The 22690-nt window shown below is 44.1% G+C and overlaps 2 protein-coding genes across 23 annotated transcripts in view; one reads left to right on the forward strand and one right to left on the reverse strand.

Annotated features, from left to right (window-relative positions):
- Window positions 1–376: 376 nt before the first annotated feature.
- Window positions 377–6787, reverse strand: LOC143100839 (NAD(P)H dehydrogenase [quinone] 1-like). 3 transcript variants are annotated; one of them, XM_076264379.1, is made up of 6 exons: window positions 6727–6787; window positions 1726–1890; window positions 1450–1580; window positions 1192–1305; window positions 946–1047; window positions 377–676 (listed from the first exon to the last, which is right to left on the reverse strand). In XM_076264379.1, the coding sequence occupies exons 1-6, from the start codon at window positions 6743–6745 to the stop codon at window positions 377–379; spliced, it is 831 nt and encodes a 276-aa protein (XP_076120494.1). In that variant the 5' UTR covers window positions 6746–6787. The 3 variants fall into 3 exon arrangements, with proteins under 3 accessions (XP_076120494.1, XP_076120493.1, XP_076120495.1); XM_076264378.1 differs by lacking the exon at window positions 6727–6787 and adding an exon at window positions 2485–2599; XM_076264380.1 differs by lacking the exon at window positions 6727–6787 and adding an exon at window positions 2485–2576 and having other exon boundaries at window positions 1726–1856.
- The window catches only part of lrrfip1a (leucine rich repeat (in FLII) interacting protein 1a), a 43968-nt gene continuing 24212 nt past the window's right edge, over window positions 2935–22690 (forward strand). For 6 of the 20 annotated variants that reach the window (XM_076264354.1, XM_076264358.1, XM_076264357.1 and 3 more), the window contains exons 1-2: window positions 2935–3673; window positions 19157–19243. In XM_076264354.1, the coding sequence (XP_076120469.1) occupies window positions 3584–3673; window positions 19157–19243 (177 nt within the window). In that variant the 5' untranslated portion in view covers window positions 2935–3583. The remainder of the gene's footprint in view (window positions 3674–19156; window positions 19244–22690) is intronic. The other 14 variants (XM_076264361.1, XM_076264364.1, XM_076264360.1 and 11 more) reach the window with 9 other exon arrangements.

A 22690-nucleotide genomic window follows, 5' to 3' on the forward strand; every position in this document is an offset into this window, starting at 1 on the left:
AAAGCTTAACATGAACACAGCTGGGTTCTAAATGACAAAAAGCTGCCATCAGCCAATTTACACACACTAAGTCTGTAATTATGAACGCTTTGAGGCATCAAACAACCAAACTGTTCCCTTAATAAGCCAAGAATTTATGGTCGGAGACGCAAGAGTAGCTGATGTGGGTTTTTAAATTACCTGACAAATGCAGTGTAGTTTTATGACTGCAATCTGGTTCTAAACCAATTTGTACAAATCAGGTCACATATTGCATGCCTGCAATTATGAATTTAGCTCCTTCAGACATGAAAACAAAGACACACTAAATCAATCCAATAACACATTTTTTATTGAAGACAGAGGCAACAGCCTCACGACAGGCCAAGACAAGACTTCAAACACCAGCTCTGATCTGATTGTTGGGTGGGATCGGCTTGCCTAGATGGTGGCCCACCGTTAGGCCAAACTGAGCTTCAGCCTGCTGCTCCTTCACCTCGGTCTTCAGCTGGAAGCCGCTGCCGGTGTCAAAGCTGTCAGAGGGGGCGAAGGTTAGCGGAGACTCTGTCATGAGGCCCTGGAGACGCTGCCGCCAGTTCTCCAGCATGGTGCTGCGGGCCTCCGACGGGATGTGTGGTGGAGCCCAGAAGATCTGTGGAGCAAGGACGCTGAAGCCACAGTAGTAGAGAATGCCATTCTGCAAAAAGATAGGGAGAGAGAAGACTTAGAAGTAGAACAGGTCATGGTGTACAATTTGCCTTCATGCAGCGGCCATAACAAGGCTACACAAACCATAGGATTGTTATGTTCTATACATTTGCCAGTAGGTGGCATTAATTATATAGTAAGTGTACCCTGTAGCCTCATTTTGGTATAAACAATGGCCACCGTGTGAATAAAACAAACATCCTAATGACCAGTTACAGGTTTGATGGACTGGCAGTCAGGAACACAGGTGTACTGTACCTGTATGGGCCACAGTGTGACGTTCATGTCTCCATTGATGCCGTTGGAGCTAAACATGGACTCATGGGAGCCAGTGGTGAAAGACAGCATGGCTCGCTTGCCCTACGAGGAGACATAAAGCGGTCATGACACTCTTGCGTTGGGCGACACCAGTTATAGCAAACTATAAGCAGAAAGCCCCAAGAGACAAGAGGGTACTAAATGGCAATATGCAATAGAAAACATTGTAGAGGGGGAAATGCTGACCTTGAAAATGCCTTGACTATACCGCTTCTCAGACGTGAAGGCAAAACCTTGTGTGAAAACACGATCAATCCATCCCTTCATGATGGCTGGCATAGAAAACCAGTACATGGGGAACTACAAAAACAGAAGTCATGACCAATATCCTTAACTACAATTCCTTACAAGGAAATCATTAACATGACACGATGGTTACAAGTGTCTGGTACTTGTTGCCTGGTTTGATGGAAATTGGAAAACGGAGCAGAATTCTAAAGATACCTGGAAAATTATGAGATCAGCATCAGTCACTTTCTTATGCTCCTCAATAATATCAGCACTCAGTCGATTCTCCTGCCATGCTAGCATGGTCTCTTCTCCATATCGGAAGTGCTCAGAACTCTTCAACTGACCTACAAGAAACAGGTGGAGGGGGAAAATAATTAATTAATAAATAAATAAAAAGATTCAGGCTAAGAGGAGTCCCAAGGGCACCATATAGCCATTCATTAGGAAGCATTTAATGCCATTCTTTGAGGCAAAAATGCGTGAACTCACCAGTGATGTCATCCTGAGTAGTAGGGGCTTTAAACTTCATGGCATACAAGTCAGACACAACCACATTGCAGCCCTGTGCAGTTAGTAGTTCCACTGCTGCATCCTTGGCAGCAGCATTGAAGGATCCAGCGCTTTGGTGAGCATAAACAATCAAAACGTTCTTACCTGGAGTTTACACAGAAAAATGAGTCAAGCGGGCGAAAGTCAAAAATTACATACCAAGTCTCACAGATCTTAAATTTAAACACTCGGAACAACCAAGTCTCTCACACACACACATAGGCCTACACATACATATATACACACAACCAATTGATATAACTCAAAATATTTTTCTAAACTGTTTCAGTTACCCATTTTGCCGCAAGATTGTTCAGGCGAGACAGAACACCAATAGGCTACTGACGAAAACCAAGCGTAGCCATGTTTTAAAGTCTTACAGCTATTAACCAATCAGTTTCACCGGCGCACCTCGATTAATGGCCTCCAATCAAAGAAGACACCTGTTTAAACTAGCAGCTGAAAGCAATTTGTCACTTCGGGACACGTGTCATAGCCTAATAAGTGTTTTCATGTTAGCCTCACCTTCAAAAGAGGCTACAGCAAGAGAACAGCTGTGTGTTTTCACATATATTGCACTTAATCTGTTATATGATATGACCCTTTTGATCTGTGCATTAGTGTGCAATATAGACCACACACATCCTTACTCAAGAAGCCAAGTAGAAGCCGATTACCGAGAATGAAAAGTAAATTTACCTCCAATAGAGGTCGCCAGACACCATGCAAGTGACGATAATGAGTGTCCATAGTAGGCTACCATAGATCTCAACGTATTTGTAAGCTAGGCACAGGCATACCTGTTATTTATATATCAAATAACGTGCATAAGCTATTTTTTTTTGTAAGACATGTAATGAACACCAATGTTGTTTGGGCTGGGTAAACTTCATTAAGAGGTCCCGCGGGGACGCATAACCTGTTAGAATAGGCTAAGTTATGTCATCAAATTAAGACATGTTGGTCTAGAGTAGCCTAGCCTATGATAGACGGGGGTCCGAATCGAGTGTGCCTTTAAGAACTAGACTACAAGACAAGGGTTCTGTTTTTAGCGCTTGTCTCTCATCATTAAAAATAGCATGGAGGGTGTGAGAGAGTGCGATATAGCCTGCCCCTTCAGCTGCGCGGTCGCAAACTGAAAGCGGTACCCCGGAACGTGTATTCATTTCATTCTAGGCTCTATATGGGCTAGGACCACAGTTTGTCATGTCTAACTTTGACAGTTCAGTGCTGCCTGTACAAGTAGGCTAAAACGAGGAAGAACATTAACGATTTTTTTTGTTTTGTTTTATTATATCTTCTTGTTTACAAATACTTTCCGTTTATATTAGTTTATTCACTGAGTAGGCTACAATATCTATTGGGAGTGGGAAACGAAGTAGTCTTCAACCGGAAAAGTAAATGCAAAAACTTTAGTCTAAACTTGGACTATAAAGAGCCATTGGTATTTCCATAAGGGACACGTGCGCACGTCAAAACCTGTGGAGAATTTACTGGATCTTCTAAGATTACGTTGACATTTTCAGTGACTGAAAAAGAATCAAGGAGGAGAAGTTAAGACGGATGTACCACAATGCTCATCCATTCATGCTTCACAGAATAGTTGCTGGCGATTTGTATTACCGAGCCACTGGGTATAGACTACACGATTGTTTTTAGAACCTGGAAAATGCGTCCTTTTATTTTATGCTGACCTCGTCTATTAGAGGAATATATGAAACGTGCAGGACGACGAAGTGAAACAGGATATTGTTATTTATCACATTGGAGTAGAAGAAACTAAAAGGAATAAACAACCATGGGGACACAAGGACCAGGACGGAAAAGAATTCCTAACAAAGAACGATTGACAGCAGAAGATGACGCTCTGAATGTAATCGCGAGAGAGGTAAGCGCAAGCAACACTTAGAAAGACATTTTTTCTTTCACTGGTTTCTACATTAAGAACAAGATGATCATTGTCATGCTTAAATGACCGTTGTCACTTGAGACCATTATTATTTCCAGCCAACATAAAATATTAGGCTAGACCTGATGAAGTCACAGGGAAATTAGTTAGGTTACCTCTCCCTGTTCGTCCCGATTAACACGTATTGGTGGGTAGCTGAGTTGCATGGTAAAAGTCGCTAGACGTGGAAGGTGGAAAGGTAGTAAGTCTAGGACGGCGTCTAAAATCATATGCTGAGCCTACCCTGTGCTAACCTGTCATAATCCTGCCACCAAAGTTCAGATCTGTCCGTGATGACAAACAGCCACAGGTGCATGGTCGATCTGACAGGTGTCAGTGTGGCCATGTTGTTGCTGGTTTGGCACATGGGCAAAAAATGACCAATCTGCAGTAGGATAATGAGATCAGTATTAAGGCATGGTGAAAAGCCTATCCATCCATACCTTTTATACTTCAAATTATTCGATGGAAATGTCTTCACCAAAGGGCCAGGCTTGAGCAAATGGCAGCCACTTTATTAATAGGGTGCTTTGGGGCTATAAAGCATCTGTTGGGGAGCTCCTGGCTTGGGGAGGGGGAGAAGGCCGGGCAACAACTCTCACAGCACTGTCAGAAATCTGGCCTCAGGGACTCCTGTGTTTCAACTGTGAAGTGCATACTGCTGAGACTGCCTTTGGTGCAATTAGCTGCCTCTAATCTTTATTTAAACTTTCAAGTAACTTTTGAAACTCAGTTCTTAGGCAGGGAAAGGTGATGCCTAACATGCCAGATTAAACATGACATGTATAACATGGAGAAGGTCCTTATCACAATGTCTTGAGGGAAGGAAGTTGATGTGTGTGATCATGAATAGTAATTGCTGTGTCGTCTCATAAGGTTGAATATTGAAATGTCTCACAATTTTGTCTTGTAACTTTACAACTTTACAATTGAACAGTCATCTAGGCACTCTTGATGGAGCTAAGGATGCAGAATGCAGTTTACACCAATCAATGCAATGAACGTGAAGTGATGAAAGAAAGTGTGCTAAGAAAAAAGAACCATGGCATCTGAAAGCAGATTAAACTAAATTTCATTTGTGAGCAGTGTGTAATTAGCTTTACTGCACCCAAAAAGGATGCTGTTTCATGTTGCATGTCAAAGAGTGGGGCAATCAACTCCTCAAATGTTGCAATTATTGCACAATTATAATGGTCTGCCTTTAGTCATTGTGTCACATCATGGAGCTGTACCATACAATGAGAGATTAATATTGTTTAGGTTGTCAAGTATTCATTTTTGCATGTGGTTACAGAAAAAGATGCAGAGGTTCAGTTTAAGTTTACAACTGAAAAGGGACTTCCCTTCAGGGGGTCGTTTCTAGAAAGCATCGTTTGCTAACTTGCGTCGCAACCTTGGTAGTACGCTCCATCGTTCTTGGATTTGGTGTTTCTAGAAAAGGTAGTTCGAACTCTCAATCGCAAAAAAGGACGCAAAGTTTGGTCGTTTGAACTCCTGCCCCTAGGCAGTCGCACTTGTGTCGTTCCTTGGTAGTTCCTGTTGGTGTCCGGAGCGCCTAACCAAAAATCACAACCGCCTAACCAAAATTTGCGAAGTGGATGTTTATCTCGTGACTCAATGATTGATCTATCCTGTAGCTTAATTTTGATTAAGACACTGACTCCCCTACTTGGCTCATTCTTGCTATTTATGTTAATTCGAGTATTGCCTTGCTTTTAGTATTATAATCTTCACAGACTCTTACAACAGCAGTGATAAATGGTGTAGTGGCTAGAGCAGAAGACTTGTTATCCCAACGTTGTAGGTTCGGTTTTCTTATGATGTGAGATTGTCCTTGCTTCTCGCTACCTGCAGGTGAACTAGTGTGACACGTAGATTCAATTGTTTTTGACTGATGTATTGCCTACCTATGGTCTCTCGATGTAGAGTAACTATATACATAAATATGTGTGGTCAAAACCTATTGTTGTGTCTCGTAGGCCTACTCTTACTCAGAGATGAAAAGAAGAGATAGAATGCGAACTCCGGCCGAGCGCGCAGTGCACCAACGCGCTGCCGTTAAGCCACGAGACAGTTGAGAATCTATGGGATACCCAGATATTTGTCCAGGCTATATATTTTTTCCAACACATAGATATTTAACACAAATAATGACTCATATTGGTCTGCTTAAGTTAACTGTTTTATATGCTTGCAATAGGTTTAGGTTTTGGCTGATGGCAATGACAATACCAGCATTAATCACTAGGTTTAGATTAGAAACATGTCGACATAGGCCGTGACAGAACATTTCTAGGGGGTGGGGTATTACACGTTGCCACTGTTTCCACCAATGATATGTATCGCTGCATCATCAACAACGTTGTTGGAACTATGGTGTTCGAACGTCGGAGGTAGCGAATTGCGACACAGGTACGATGCTTTCTGGAAACAGGTGTAACAGTGTCGTTGTTTGGTCGCAAGTTGCGTCGTACCATGGTGGTTGAGCAACGTCGTTGCTAACTTTTCTAGAAACGACCCCCAGAACGTTAAGTCATCACTCAAACCGTTTCAGTCCGTTGAATGATAAATAGGCATGGGCCATATTGTATCATTATCGATATATGGGTAGAATTCCTCTCCATGATATAAATTTGTCATATCATGATACTAACCATATAGATGATGACATGTATATGTGCTGCAAGATGAGCAGCTCACATGTTGTATGAGAACAAACATGACTGAATGTGGGGTTCAAACTGTAGACAAGGAAGTAGAGTTCATTGCTGCTGATGGTCAGGAGCAAGTTTTACTTTTTTGTTTGGTTACATGGCTCTTAAGAGTGTAAGCTGATGTGACTTGTGGCTGAGAAAACTGATGAAGAGTACTATTTTCATACAGTTGTTTATATTATCTCCAAAAATATCATGATATACTTAGTGTGATACACCACCCATCCTTAATGATTAAACCAAAACTCTGAAAATGCCTCATTGACTAAAGATATTCACCAGTAAAGGTCCATGACATCTTTCCTCTTCTCAGTTTGGGTCCTGCCACTTCCTGAATAGATCGCCATCGCAATGCAGGTCGCTGTTGGTCATTGCAGCATGTTAGATCTGCATGTGTAGTGGGGGTGTGTGGAGCAACCAACATGGCTGTGCCTTTAAGCAGAGGCAGAGCGGAGACCCACTGCCCACGTGCCTGACAGCCTGGTATGTCAGCCCTGATGAGCTGGCTCATTCTGTAACAAGGGCTTCAAAAATAGAAGGCCCTTAAAGATCAGCTGTTGGAGATCTGCACTGTTTGACTGGGCTGAGCAAGAGTAGAAAAGTGCTTATCATACGGGAATGTAGAGAAGAGTAGAAAAGTGCATATCATACGGGAATGTAGAGAAGAGTAGAAAAGTGCTTATCATACGGGAATGTAGAGAAGAAAAGTGCTTATCATACGGGAATGTAAAGAAGAAAAGTGCTTATCATACGGGAATGTAGAGAAGAGTAGAAAAGTGCTTATCATACGGGAATGTAGAGAAGAAAAGTGCTTATCATACGGGAATGTAGAGAAGAGTAGAAAAGTGCTTATCATACGGGAATGTAAAGAAGAGTAGAAAAGTGCTTATCATACGGGAATGTAAAGAAGAGTAGAAAAGTGCTTATCATACGGGAATGTAGAGAAGAAAAGTGCTTATCATACGGGAATGTAGAGTAGAAAAGTGCTTATCATACGGGAATGTAAAGAAGAGTAGAAAAGTGCTTATCATACAGGAATGTAAAGAAGAGGGTCAACTTGGACTCTGTGAGACGTCTGCAGGGTGAGAAGACAATACATGTTGCCGTCTCCAACCGAGCTGGTTTAACTGGGTTGTGAGGGAATGTCCATGTTTTTTTTTTTTTTTTATCAGTTTGTTGGAATTTTTTGTTTCTGTTTTTTGGTAGGGTAACCTGTCTGACTAGACTAGCTGTGTCTGTCTTCAGGGTGAAGCTGTTGTAGGCTGTTGAGTGAAAGTGATTAGCCAAACAGGCATGAAAGTTGTGGCAAGGATTATGTACTGTGTGCTTACTGTACAACATGTCTTGTACAACAAGTCATGTAATTTCCTATGCCTCTGGTTTATGACAAATTCAAGGGGAACAACAGACATAAATGTAGGTATATTTTATTTAATCCGCAATCAGATCTAACCTTGTTATATTTGTCTTGTACAATATAAGCGACATTTAGGTTTTGGTTTATTAATTTAGTGCCACACAATGTATAGGTAGGGGATTTCACACAGCAGCCAATGAACAACCAAGCCTATTTACCATCAAAAACAAAATCACTGACAAAGCAACCTTTGTGGGTTATAAAGCAGGCACCTTCCCTTGTTGGTGTTTAATTGATTTAGGTCCACCACACGTCCAGAAGGCTCAACAACAGTGGTCCAATCAGCAATGATCCAATTAGCAGCATACCATACACTTTTTTTTTAAGCTAATGCCGTTGTGGCTGTAATTGCTGCTCCGTCCACCATTAATATGAGATTATAGTGTCATTTTTGATATATATTGATATGATAGTCAATATATTGATATCAATATATTGATTAAAACAAGTTTGAAGAAGGTATCTTAACAACTAAAAGTACCACGCAAGCAAGTAAACAAAACAGATAGTCCTGTTCGGTCCAGCCCAGACTCAATTGTTCTGTGGTAGATGTATTTTAGAAATACTTTGAAACGATTCAGCGGTTCTTAGAAACTGACCGGTGAGAAGAGATGTCTGGGTTTTCACCAATTATGAGAGAGGGCATCCCATTTGTGGGAAAAAAAACTCCACAGAGCACAGCCATTTTGAACTGTCAGCCATTTCCTGTCCAGGGATGTCTGGTGCTAGGAATATTTGGGTTTAAGATGTAAATTGCTGTACCTTAAAATGATTCCCATGTTAAACAATGTGCCCTAGAGTTGAACACCTCTCTACTGATTTAATAAAACATTTTTTTTTTTTAAGTCAGCTCAGTTTTAGGGTGGTGATGTGTGTGGAGCAGTTCTCATTCAAATCAGATTGTGTTCTTCAATCTTGAAAGGGTTTCTAATGCTTTACACGTCAGAATTGGTCTGGTTCAATGTACTTAGACTGAAGGATTGAGTCAAAGAGCCTGGCTGCCTCTGAATGATAGCCACGATGAGATGAGTGGTGGTGGTCAGACCATTGAGCAGATGGATTGGTTATCCACCCCTTCTAATAAGCAGCACTGCAGCCACTGCATTCTCACCCAACGGAACTCCCAACGGAGTCTCACGAGCTTACCCTGAGGAGATGGAATTGACCATAGTCACTGTCATTATTCTGTAATATAACAATAATACAATGTAATAACATATTATTATTTATAATGAAGTCTCAATTACCTTAATTGTGTTATACTGTTATAGAATTATGGGCTTTATGCTAATCTATGTGAAGACCTCTTGATCAGACGGCTATTTTCCTGCCTGCAGATCGGGGTGTCTCTTTGGAACTGGGGTCTCAGGGGGGCTGGCTGGATTAGGCGGAGGAGTTTGACTAAATTGCTGTGCTGTTGGAGAGCGGCTTCATAGTGTTTTAAGACGGATTAGTCTGGACAGCAGAATTAGGGGCAGGGGATCAGTGACCCTCTTATCATGTGGAAAACATTCTGTCCTGTGGAGACGGAGAGCCACTTTGAAGCACTTTGAAGGGAAACATGTGCAGCCTATACATGCATGTGGCCTTAATGCCATGCTCAAGTGATCTCCAGGGTCTGAGATATAGCTCAGTATTTGCCCCCATTCCAAAACAAGCAGTAGTAAATGTTCTACACAATGAATAACTTTGTACACCAGTTTTATTCAGAATGTTTGTTTTATTTTTGTAATACTTCGCTTTCATCAGAGCGAGAACAGTTGTCGGTCTACTGCAGCTCATTTGGAATGTCTGAAACATTCATCTCACTCTGCAGTTATCTTGCATGAACGTGTAAATATACTTGGATCTCAGAGGCGTAATGTCTGAACATTGTGCTGTGCAACATGTACATAGAGATCATGACATGAGCGGATGAAAAAAACGTTACTGTAATGTAGACCGCTCACTTAGGAAATAAACCTCCCTCCACTCGTCCCCCTTTGTATGTTGTTTGGCTGTCCTGACCACATAGAGTGGGAACTCTCCATATAAGGATGTGGGCACACTCTGGGTTCTCTTCCTCGTCATGACGTTGCTCAAGCGTTGATTGTTATCATGAGCCTCTTCCTGTTTGTGCTGCTCTTTCGGGGGCTCCGTCCAAATCAGCGGAGTGTGCCTAACTCTCTGGGCTTTCAAGTACACTTGGGCGTGATCCATGACTTCTGAGTGTTATGGAGTTACGACTGCAGAGCTTATAATGTACCCTTGTCTCTGATTTATGCGGCCTAATGCAGTGTACAGAAAACTGTGATCATTCTGTTTTGAGGCAGGCTGGTTGGAATGTGCCTGTTGTAAATTATGTTGATATCGGTTTATGTAATTGAGCTTAAAAACAGTGCAAAATAGAGAACATCTGAGATAGTGTACAAGGTCACATTGTTAGAGTTTATGTGATAAGACTGTTTGCTGACAAGAATGGAATGCCCCAGCTGATTTTTTTTCTGTGACCTTGGACCATAATGGTTGACAGGAGTGTGTTTGCATGCTGAACATGTTTGAATTGTTCCAGAAAAAACAGACATCAGGCTCATAGTCTTTCTTTGATGGCAACATGACCTCAGGATACAAACCTCTGACACCTCATACCATGATGTAATACCATTGTGTTATTTAGGAGTAAGGTATGGCCGGTCTGACAGTATAGCATTGCCATAATTGGCTTCAGACAACACTCACAAGTGGTAAATGTCTTAGTATGTGTAGCTGTATGTGATGTTGCATGTTACATGGAGCAATATTCAGAATGTGGCAAGTTATAAATGGCCGCTTTGACGTTTTGGGAATTATAATGTGTGTTCAATGTTTAAGTTATTGAAATAGGTTGTTTTTGTTATCATATTCATGCTATTTACAGTTGTTTCTCGGCAGACATGTTTTAAAAGCATGTCATTTGTAATCATGCCGCTGAAACTTCACTGTCTGCATGGGAAATCCAAGCCTTTTGAGACCCATGATGCATCAGTAGTAAGACCACAGTTGGGAAGGAAACAAGCAAAAAAGGAAACACAATGTTGCCCTGCCCATCTCACATCCCCACATCTGAGCAATCCTCTGTTCTTTATCCCTCTCTTCTCACCACACTTGAGCAACTTCCTGAAGTCAGTCCACTAAACAATGCCTCGCTGGCTGAGTGAGTGAGTCAGTGAGTGAATGCTATCTGTTGTGCTCAGAGATTTTTTTGAGCTCACATCCCCATGCCTGCGAGATGCGGCCCGACCTCACAGACAAGCCCAGTTGTTGCGCCAAACAGCTCATCCTCTCCTCTTTCACAAACCCCAACTCTTCATTTCACAATGATGCTCTTACCAGGCCATCCCCCACCCCCTCAGGCAACCTGTGACTTTCCCTCTCCTCTGACGAGCTGTACGTTTGTGGCATCTCCGGTCACAGAGTAACGACACAAAATCCCCATGTCTTTCTTTTCCCCCTCCATAATTGTGCCTTCTTTCATGGAACCATACTTGTGGTTGAGCCCCAGGTTATGTGGTTATATGGCTAAACAATGGAGGTGACTCGAAGGCATGTCACTTTTTTATGTCATCTGGGAATGGTAAGCATGGATTGTGTAAAGTCACCGTCCTCTTCACAGAACGATGGCTTTGTTGAAAACTGAGCCTCAGGTCATTACTGTCATAACTTCTCCGCTTCTTGTGATTAGTCCATAGTGGTATACCGTTGGTTTTGAAGGGTGCGGTGTGCAGCTGGGTGCTGTGCCTGCTGCATTCTTTTCGTCCTGCCTAACTTTTCCAGTCTGGCTCAGTTATCTGGCCATGTCCTTAACACAGTTCTAATTTTGGACATGGGGGGAAAAACAGGGCTTCGGAAACAAGAAGCTCTTTTTTTGGGTATAAATCGACCACTTCTAGGCTAATATACTGAGGGGTTTGTGTTTACTTGACATGGCAGCCTGACATAACGAAAGCTTTTTCGAGACTTTTTCCTCGGGCACAGAGTGTTTCTATGTCTGTCACATAGGGTGGGGCAGAGATATTTTTAAAGTTCACATCATCAATTCTCTTTTCAAATGTGTGTGAGTGTGTGTGTTGTTTCTGGTGAGCTGGAACAATTGGCTCCCTGATTGGTGAGGGGTTGGGAAGTTTGTCGCAAATGTGGCGGCAATCAAGAGTCGCCATGGAAATGGGTCCTCCTGGAAGTGTGTGTGTGTGTGTGTGTGTGTGTGTGTGTGTGTGTGTGTATGCGGGTGATTGTTTGTGTGTGTGAGAGACTGTGTTTCCCCCCACCCTGCGCATTCATGGTTGTGAAAGTGTTTAGTGGCGCTCCAGTGCCATACAGTACGGGGGAATTCTCCCAGCATCCGCCCATTGTCCCGTCTGCGTGCCCTAAGATTAGAGCCGCTGCTGGGCCTGCCTGCCTGGCTTGCTGCCTGCCTGCCTGCCTGCCTGCCTGCCTGCCTGCCTGCCTGGCTTGCCCAGGGTGTGTGGGACAGACTGGGAGTGCTGGGTGACTTGGCATTTCACTCTGTGCCATTTGTCAGCCGTGGCCATGATAGTGGACTGAAACCCTCTCGTGGCTGTCAGCAGATGGCTAACTCTCTGAAAGACAGGATGCAGACAGACAGGCATGCCCCTTTGCTTGGAGGGAATGGCACCCATGGGATGGAATGGAACTGTTTTCAGGAATGTTACACTTCTGCTCCAGGCTCCTTCATACAGGGATAGATCTAGAGATACTGTCTGGTGATTGTTCCCTGAAAACATTTATCAGTGTTAGAATTTAGTCTTTGAAATTGTACAGTGTGGAACAGTGTGGCTCGCAAGTCATTCAATGTGTTGTTTACTCTTTTTTTGTCTTCTCCAGTGCTCTGTCATATCTGATAGGGTTAGGCTACAATGGCTACAATGCAAATGGGCACAAACTGTTTGGAAGGCTAGGTTATATATATAGAGTCCAGTAAACATTATGCATTTATAGGCCTACTGTTGTCCAGTAGCAGTTAGCATTTCTTGTCCTTCCTATTAGTCACGGGACTGCCATGCGGGCTGGTGACCGTTCCACATCAGGGTGCCATTTTGGGGGGGGGGATGTTTCCTGAAAAGATTCCTGATTAATCAAATGCCATGCTGCTGGTAGAGCAACAGAGAACAGTCTGTTATTAAGGCATTCTCATGTTGGGTTGAGAGAAGGCAGCCTGTGTGTGCTAGATCTGCTGTGTCTGATGCAAGCTGTGTCATCATGCCCGCCAGCCCCAAGGCACAGTGACAGTGGTCTACTCTGTTGTGTCCGACCCAGACAGACGTGGTCGTCTCTCCCCCACTGTCACGTCCTCTGAAGAAGGACTCCGCATTACAGGCTCACTTTGCATATCCGAGGCTGTGCGCTCACTGCGGGGGAACTGAACCAGCCCTCTAGGGCCCGGCAGCACCAGTCACAGAACAGAACAGAACAGAGCAGAACTCTGAACGCTGAATTAGAGCATTTTCTGGATATTGATAGAACTCCGGTCCATGTAGGTCAGTAAAAATAGCTTTGAAGGAGAAGAGAAGAAAGGAGGGGAGAGGAGAGGATGGTGATGAGAGAGAGAGAGAGGAGAGGAGAGGAGAGAGAGGAGAGAGAGGAGAGAGAGAGAGAGAGAGAGAGAGAGAGAGAGAGAGAGAACATCCCTCTATCCCCGGCCCCGTAAGTCTGGGAGGGTGCGAGCCCCGTTAGTCTCTGGGAGGGTGCGAGCCCCAGGAAGGTGCATCGGCCTCAGGGATGTGTGGGAACGTGGACGACCCCGGCTTCCACATGCTGACTGAGACTGACATCATGCTCTATTTTGAGAGCTGCAGGAAGGTAGCATGTGTGTCTCTGTGTGTGTGTGTGTGTGTGTGTGTGTGTGTGTGTGTGTGTGTGAGCGCAAGTTTCTCACTGTGTGTGTGTTTCCGCAGGTGTGCTGGTCTCCAGAGAGATACAGTCTTGTGCTCTGATAGCTTAACTGCAGATATGCAACTCTGTTAGATGGGGTATGTGGTGTATAGATAGTGTGCTGAAGTGGGGATGTGGTCTTTGACCGTGAGCAGCACAGGAAAGGGTGTGTGAGGCAGACTTGTGAATGAGTCAACTGTCGGAGAGGCTAAAGAGTGCAAATGAGCTAACAGGCCCTTGTTCTCACTTCTCTAGAAGCACCCAACATGCGCTCAACTTATTGAGTGTGTGTGTTCAGGCAGTTACATTGGTTTCAATATTACTGACCGTTTTCTTACATACTTAGGGTGTTGCGTTTTTCTATACTTGTCACATAGTGAGTCAAACCAGCATACCAGCAGCATACCAACCAACATTCATATAAACATCAGATTATATTGTACTGGTTTTTTTTTTGCTATGACATGTTCAGATATTTTATGCATTTCCTGTGTTTTGTCATGCTCCATGGCAACAGACGCTGTACAGAGGCTGCCGGTTGTTGAGTGTGCTATGTTTGACCTGGAGGGTCTCGTGTGTGTCTGTCTGGACTACAGAGACCTCCCACAACACAGTGCTGCCTCAGACCAGGATCAGGGGTCCTCATCCAGGGACGTGTGTGTGTGTGTGTGTGTGTGTCTGTGTGTGTGTCTGTGTGTGTGTATGTCTGTATCTGTGTGTGTGTGTCTCTGTGTCTGTGTGTGTGTATGTGTGAAGTTATAGCGTTGCCTGGAGTTGTTTGCTCCCTGTGGTTTGAGTGGGGATATTGTGAAGACGGAACTGCAATACAAAGGTCTCATTTCAAACAACAAAGTGGCAGTTGGACATTGTACAGAACTTTGTACAGATTTATTAAAAGCAAACAAATCAAAAGCAGAAAACACACTTGGTTACTTTGTTGCTTTCTTTGGCTCTTCTCCTTCATTTTTAAATATATTACACCATGGCTTTTGGCCCAAGGGCATCAGCATCACAAGATGGCTCTCATGACAACATGACAGAGAAATATATTGTAAGTCCCCTAACTAAGTCATTAAGTCTCATGGCATCTAGTGCTGAATTTGTTGTAGACTACATATACTTTCTGTAACCTTCTGACGAAACCTCCTTAGAATTTCAGTATAGTAATATATGCAATACATTTCCCAATCTTAAGGCCTATTCACACCAAGAACGATAACGATAACGATAACTATAACCATAACGATAAAAGCGTTCACACTGAACAACGATAAGCAAAGTCTCTCCTTGTGTTAATGAATGTGACGGTTAAAATGTGATGGGTTCTGATTGGCTATTCTAATAGCCAATCAGAACCCATCACATTTTAACCGTCAAAATCTCTATTAACCCAACGAGAGCATCTTCATGCTTATCGTTAGTTATGTGTGAACGTCATCATTTAACGATATGTTTATAGTTATCGTTATCGTTATCGTTCTTTTTTTTTTTTTTTATACTTTATTGTGTTCATTCAGGTTTCAATGAATTCATAAACAATCATGATCATTCATGTGTGAACATATTTTCCATCATTTTTCTTTTTCTTTTTTTTCCCACCCGTGTATACCTCAAGTAAGACATAATCATAATAGTAATAATAAGTAAAAAAAAAAAAGTCTTGATTTCTCATGAGCGTGGTTTAATATGGCTCCTCATCTTAACATTAGTAAAGGGCCCATTTTTTGTCATATACATCTTCTTGATTATTAATTCTATAAGTTATTTTTTCCATGTTTCTCATTTCCTCTATACTTTCCAACCACTTGTCAGTGCTAGGTGGTTCTACTTTTTTCCAATTCCTTGTTATCTGTTTAAGGGCTGTTATTCTAAAGATCCAAAAGAGGTAGAGGTGTCCCTTTTCCAGTCCTTCGGGTCTTATGCCCAGAATAGCATTGTGTTGTTGTATTGACACGTCTTTACATAGTTTTTCTCGCATAAGATGTTGAACCGCTTGCCAATATTTATTAAGTTTATTACAAGAATAAAATATATGTGTATAATCAGCGTTGTTTACACCGCATTCCCTCCAGCAGCTGGTGTTGGTTTGCGTGTATTTAGCTATTATTGATGGTGTTAAGAAATATCTAACATTTATCTTCCAGGCATATTCCTGCCAGTAGGGGGATCTAGTATAAATATTAATATCTTTCAGGCATTGTTTCCATTCCTCTTCACTAATGGTTTTGTTCAATTCTTGCTCCCACTTATCCTTAATGTGATCTAACTTTTCAGCCCCACATTCCTGTAGAATATTATATATTTGTCCAATTAAGTGTTGAGTATTCTCGCTCTGGCATTTTTTCGCCATGTATTGTATAAGTAAATGTAAGTCATTAAGGCTTTTTAGCTGGGCTTTATCGTTATCGTTCTTGGTGTGAATGGGCCTTTAGACTTGACTTTAGTCTACTTGATCTTGCGTATTGTGAAGACACCCTAATGTATGCATGACCTGATCCTGTGAACTGAACAAACAGGCTGACAGTTGTCCTTGCGTCCCAGAAAGTTGAGCTCTCCCATGCCTCTAGTCTGCGTCCCAGAAAGTTGAGCTCTCCCATGCCTCTAGCCTGCGTGGGAAACGGTGCTCTCTAGTGGCTGTGGCATGGCGTCCACTCCTCCTTGCTGACGGAGGCTCTGGTGAGGACAGACACTGCTCAGGATGTCATCACTTCCTGGCCCACTGACTGGCTATATCCTGTGGACTCTGACCACTGACTCCCAGACCATGAAACTTGACTGAACTGTCCACATCACATTAGGCACACCACTGTTACAACACAGGGTTTAGAGTCAGTATATTCACATGCCGCAACTTTGTGCCCATTAACCAAGATTATGCATTGATTTGGCTCAATTTCCTCAGCTATGAGGTCAATACACAGGGGTGGACTATACGTGGGAATGTATTACGACAATACATGGGAATGTGTTTAGTTTCTTTGTTATTCTTTTGGATGAAATTGATTCTAATTCATAGTATTTTGTGACATAAGGTAAAGTAATTAACTGCAGTTAATACACGGGTGCGGTACGTTTTTGTTTGTTTGCATAAAACACTACGTTCTTTTACACAATTCATGTGTAAAATCATTCCTTATACACAGGAAATTACTGTAGACTCATGTCGATGAACATCCACACCCATCCCAACAACACCCATTCACTTTTACGAGACTATTGGTATACTCATGAAATTGACAGTGTTGCCTCATACATAATTTACAAAGTGACATTGCACATTTAGAATTGCCCTACATTCTAAAAAATAGAACAAGTTTTCCCCTGACAGTACGGGATGTCCTGAATACCAAAGTGGCCATAGTGCTTTGATTAAGTGCAAGTGGTGGCTTGTTTGCTTGATTAGCTGAGAGACACTCCCCAGCATGCATAATGCCATTAGGGAGGGAGAAAGCTCCTTTGTGACCGGCCAGGCAGTTTGCTGCACGGACCTGGAGAGTGTTTGCGTCTGATGTGAGCTCAGCATCATGGACCTCTCACAAGTGTGATCTATCTAGAGCCAGGCAGCTGCTTCCTTGGGAAAGCCCGTAAGAAGCCTCGCCAGGAAAGGCAGGTCCCTGAGACGCTGACATTTTACGCTGTGGTGGAGAAATGCATTCTGGGAGGTGGTGAGGTCAGGGGTGAAAGGGTGGGTAGTCGAAAGACTGAAAACTCACAGGAAATGTTTGGGCAACAGATAAAACTCTAAATGTTTAGAGATTCTCTCATCAGCTGGTTAATTGGAAAAGACTTCTTTGACCTCCAGAAAGCATTAAAGCAGATAATAGATATAAAGGTATATGAGTGTAATAGAATAAGTCATATCTGTTTGGGCATACAAATGTGCACTTTTAGTGTCCCACTCTGGCATGAGGTTGTGAGGAAACTGGTGGTTAGGGGGTGGGTAGGGTCATGCCGGTTCCCCTTCATTGATTGGACGAGAGCACTGTTGTCCCCGCCTCAAGGCCACTTGGCCCCCCTCCACATTCTGCTGCCGTCAGTAACAGGAAGGAAGTGCTCTCACTCACCCACTCACTCACACACACACACAGACACACACACACAGACTCACACACTCACACACTCACTTGAGCACAGACAGAGCCTTTTCCTTAAAAGGAGCTGCTCCTACTTGTCAGGAGCTAAATCAAATGCTCATACACTCAGAGACACATGCTTGCCACCGCACACTCACATGCACACACACACACTGACTAATATACACACACACACACACACATAGACACACACACTCACATGCACAGACACACTGACTAATACACACACACACAGACACACATACACACATGCACTGACTAATACACACACACACATACACATACACACATACACACATGCACTGACTAATACACACACACATACACACACACACACACACACACACACACACACACACACATGCACACACTACTGTATCTATCACTCAAGTAAAACCAATACTCTTGTAAACATATCCCTGTGCGTTGGTTAGCATTAGCATGTAAACACGGTGTGGACCCAGACAGCAACACATACAAACATGTGGTTAAGTAATTATACCTCTAGATCACTGAGCATGTTTAGACCACACACGCACGCGCACGCGCACGCACGCACACACACTAGTCATTCTAGTTGAGCTCCTATAACGGATGAGGCTTGATTTGCATAATGAAGAGTACAGATGTCATATGGTTTGCATGTTGCCAGGTTGCATAGTTCTATTTGAGGTGCACTGAATTGCTTCTATGTAATTTCCATAGTGAAAATAGATCTATTTGACCATTTTGACTTTGAATTTTAAACACAAGTGAAAAGTGATTTGCTTTTGGTGGATTATTCACTAACATGTCCAGATGTTAGGGTGTTACTGGGCCTATAATCACTGCTATCCCATGCCAAAATTGTGAGCTTTTAGAGCATTGCTAACAAATTCTATTTAACCATCTCAGCATGTCTGAAATGGCTTATAACCAACCGACTCAATTTATCTGTTTTTGTCTGCCAATCCTTTCATCTGTTCTACCTTTCTCACTTTTCATTTTCCCTTCTCTCTCACTACCCTCTTTCTCTTTCTCTTTCTCTCTCTTTCTCTTTCTCACTACCCTCTTTCCCTCTCTCTCTCTCTCTCTTTCTCTTTCTCACTACCCTCTTTCCCTCTCTCTCTCTCTCTCTTTCTCTTTCTCACTACCCTCTTTCCCTCTCTCTCTCTCTCTCTTTCTCTTTCTCACTACCCTCTTTCCCTCTCTCTCTCTCTCTCTTTCTCTTTCTCACTACCCTCTTTCCCTCTCTCTCTCTCTCTCTTTCTCTTTCTCACTACCCTCTTTCCCTCTCTCTCTCTCTCTCCAGGCGGAGGCCAGGTTGGCAGCCAAGAGGGCAGCGCGGGCAGAAGCCAGAGAGATCCGCATGAAGGAGCTGGAGAGGCAACAGAAAGAGGTGATTATCACACACACACACACACACACACACACACACACACATGCTGGATCCACAAGACCACACATAAATGCACGCCATGGGACCATCTCCTTAAATAACCTTGTAGTGCTTTCAATTACATGATACTTTTGTAGTTGGAGGGTTGGGACCTCTAAATGAAGAATGGATAATTTTCCTTTCGAATGTGCTGTTTCAGGCTCGTGACATCCCCTCGTCTGGTGCCAAAGCAGTCAAACTGTTGACAGGACATAGTTAACACTGGCCTTTTGGCCCACTGTGTGTACAGCTGCCCTTCACCCTCATATAGTGGAATTGAATATAGTCTAGTTTGAATAGTCAATTAAATTCCATGTTCTCATCCCAGTACAGACAGCTATAACACAAAAGAGAGAGAGAGAGGTTACACAATACACAGATTTTTTCTATTTAGTAGTGCTCGACAGTTTTATTAGGAGTAGGTGATTTTTTAATGGGATTTTAGGGATCATCTGCAAAAGTCCATTCACTTCTGACTGATGTCAGAGAGCAGTGTAATTGATCTCTTCCTCTGGCCTTAGGGGATATCCACACTCTTCCTGCAGGAGGTTCGAAGATTTAGCTCACCAAAAAAAGAGAGAACTCAGAATCGCAACAGCTTTCCCATAGCCTGTACGGGACAGCCCCCTCCCCCTCTCTCTCTCTTCAGTTGAGACAACAGCAGCTGGGGTGTTTGCACTGTGCAGTCATCTTTTATCTTTCCTTTTCTTTGGATTTTAAGCCCTTTAGGCCTTTGAACGTCCCACCGTCGCCATAATTCCGTCAGCACAACCGTTTAAGCCAACACTCACATGCAGCACAATTACAGTAATTATCTCGTTGTTACCTAAACTGAGTTGTTCCCCTCCCAGTGTGGTCCTCCCACTGCACGGAGTGATGGCCTGCCTGCTGCTGGCTCTCTGACGGGGTCATCGCAGGGCTGGACATGCTGGGTGTGAGGTCTGCCGGTCGCTGCTGGTGCCCTGTTTGTGTATGTGCTGCTGTCTGATTGCAGAGCGACAGCGGGCCACTGGGAAGCCAGCTGGAGATGTCCCTTCATAGGGCCTCAGCTGGAGATGTCCCTTCATAGGGCCTCAGCTGGAGATGTCCCTTCATAGGGCCCAGCTGGAGATGTCCCTTCATAGGGCCTCAGCTGGAGATGTCCCTTCATAGGGCCCAGCTGGAGATGTCCCTTCATAGGGCCTCAGTTGGGGGCCTCTTTAGCTGGAGATGTCCCTTCATAGGGCCCAGCTGGAGATGTCCCTTCATAGGGCCTCAGTTGGGGGCCTCTTTAAAGTGACGCTTTATGGCCTCCCTCTGGTAGGAGCGGGTTAATGGATAAAGAATCTCTCAGTGTTGCAGTGGCTCTAGTTTAGAGGAGAGTCTGAATCCTTTTTAATGGAGGGTTTAGTCATGCTTTCCGTGGAAGGTGTGACTGTGATGAGAGAAGTTGCAGAGAGGTGTGTTTCAGTAGCCACGCCTGTCTTCTGCACTTTGGTGGACATGGTGAACGTGCGCGTGTGTTTGTGTGTGTGCGTGTGTGCGTGTGCGTGTGTTTGTGTGTGTGTGTGTGTGTGTGTGTGTGTGTGTGTGTGTGTGTGTGTGTGTGTGTGTGTGTGTGTGTGTGTGTGTGTGTGTGTGTGTGTGTGTGTGTGTGTGTGAGGCCAAGTGTGTACTTGCCCAGTGTCCATCTCTTTCATCCAAGCAGCACTTTCAGTGGGCTGTGGTGTGTGATGTGATGTAATGTGGAGTAGCATATTGAAGCCTTGGAGCTTTAGTGACTAATGAGACGGCACCAGAGCAGTGGTAGACTCCCTTTGTAACATAAACAACATGAGGAATGTGTGGAGCTACTGCAGTTAGGGAAGGTATGATATGCAGGCACAGCCTGATGGTTAGAAGAGGGATGCTCAGGGAAGCTAGTAGATCGCTAGTAGCCAAATTCCATTGAATTTTAGCAGGCCAAATTCCTACACTGCCACTTTATACTCCTGTTTTCATTAAAATAGTACCCTGTTATTTCTCAAGAATTACAACATTTACATGAAACCATGTTAATATCCTTGCCAGCAGAAACTCAATGAATCCCACTGAATGTATTTTGTATGAGCACGAAAACACAGTAAGTGGAGGAGCATGTCGTCGGCCATTTGTGAATCAGCACCGTCCAGCCTGTGGCAGCTGTTGCCAGGACCAGAAGAGGTCACTTGTGGTCACAGGTGGATGGACTCCGAGGGAGGATTATATCTACCCTTTTAAACTCAGCCCCTTCAAATACCACACTACTGAAGTCCTCAACCATTCCCTCAACATGTCTCTCTAGTCTAAACCCTCTTGGGTATGCTGGAACTGTATACCCTCTCTCTCTGAAAGCCCATTGGCTGGGGATGGACATGTCTATGTTTACTGGCCAGCATATGCATATGGGCAATCACCCTTATGCAATCCTGATGCACACACACACCTCGTCACAAACACACGTACACACACATATACGTGGTCACACTGCAGGGATTATCCATCACTGAGGGTTAAGCCCAGTGTGATCAGGAGGTGTATGGCAGTGTTTGGGTGCATACTGTGTGTGTGTGTGTCACTGTGTGTGTGTGTGTGTGTATGGGTGTCTGTGTGTGTGTGTGTGTCTGTGTCTGTGTGTGTCTGTCTGTGTGTCTGTGTGTGTGTGTGTGTGTGTGTGTGTGTGTGTGTGTGTGTGTGTGTGTGTGTGTGTGTGTCTGTGTGTGTGTGTGTGTCTGTGTGTGTCTGTCTGTGTGTCTGTGTGTCTGTGTGTGTGTGTGTGTGTGTGTGTGTGTGTGTGTGTGTGTGTGTGTCTGTTTGTGTGTGTGTGTGTGTGTGTGTGTGTGTGTGTGTGTGTGTGTGTGTGTGTTTTGTGTGTGTGCGCGCGCAGCTTTAAACCTCCTGCCAAGTCCTAAAGCAGATTAGCAGGCTGTGCTCTTTGCACTGCCCCACGGCGTGTTTTCGCTCGGCTCACTCGAAAAACCCTCGACAAACCTTCTGTTGACGTTCCACCTGTCGGACAAAGACCCCATGGCGTTCGGCTTGACTTCACCCTAAGACCCACCCTTGCGCGGGTCAAGGTGCTTCGCCTACCCTAGGACCTCTTCAACTGAGACCCATCTTCACAGGTGGGGTCTCGCCGAGCGCAATTCGTTTCTCCGTGCGAGTCGGTGACGTCGGTCAGCGTTCGGATCCTCGCTTTGGCCCCCGGCACCCGACAGGCAGCTCCTGAGGCCCGCGACGCCGCCGCTGCCGCTGCCGCTGCCGCGCATGGCACGGAGGTGGCGGGGGAGGGAGGGCAACGCAAGCTCGGCAGGACGGCTGGCAGGCGCTTGGCGGGGCGAGGGACGCGGGCGGCGCTGAGCGATCGCCCACGCACCCCTCTGCTGAGGAAGGTGGGTAGAGCAGAGCCAT

This window comes from Alosa pseudoharengus, unplaced genomic scaffold (assembly GCF_046254945.1).
Source record: "Alosa pseudoharengus isolate Yale_2024_CS ecotype anadromous, Long Island Sound unplaced genomic scaffold, YU_APseudo_1.1 YU_APseudo_1.1_scf_3, whole genome shotgun sequence".
Classification (NCBI taxonomy): Eukaryota; Metazoa; Chordata; class Actinopteri; order Clupeiformes; family Clupeidae; genus Alosa; species Alosa pseudoharengus.

Excerpts from the sequence above, each read along its gene's own strand:
- LOC143100839 (XM_076264378.1), bottom strand. The coding sequence starts at position 2,548 with ATGGTAGCCTACTATGGACACTCATTATCGTCACTTGCATGGTGTCTG. Across the intron at positions 1,581-1,725 it reads TACTCAGGATGACATCACTG|GTCAGTTGAAGAGTTCTGAG; the intron begins GTGAGTTCACGC and ends TGTTTCTTGTAG. Across the intron at positions 677-945 it reads TCACACTGTGGCCCATACAG|AATGGCATTCTCTACTACTG; the intron begins GTACAGTACACC and ends ATCTTTTTGCAG.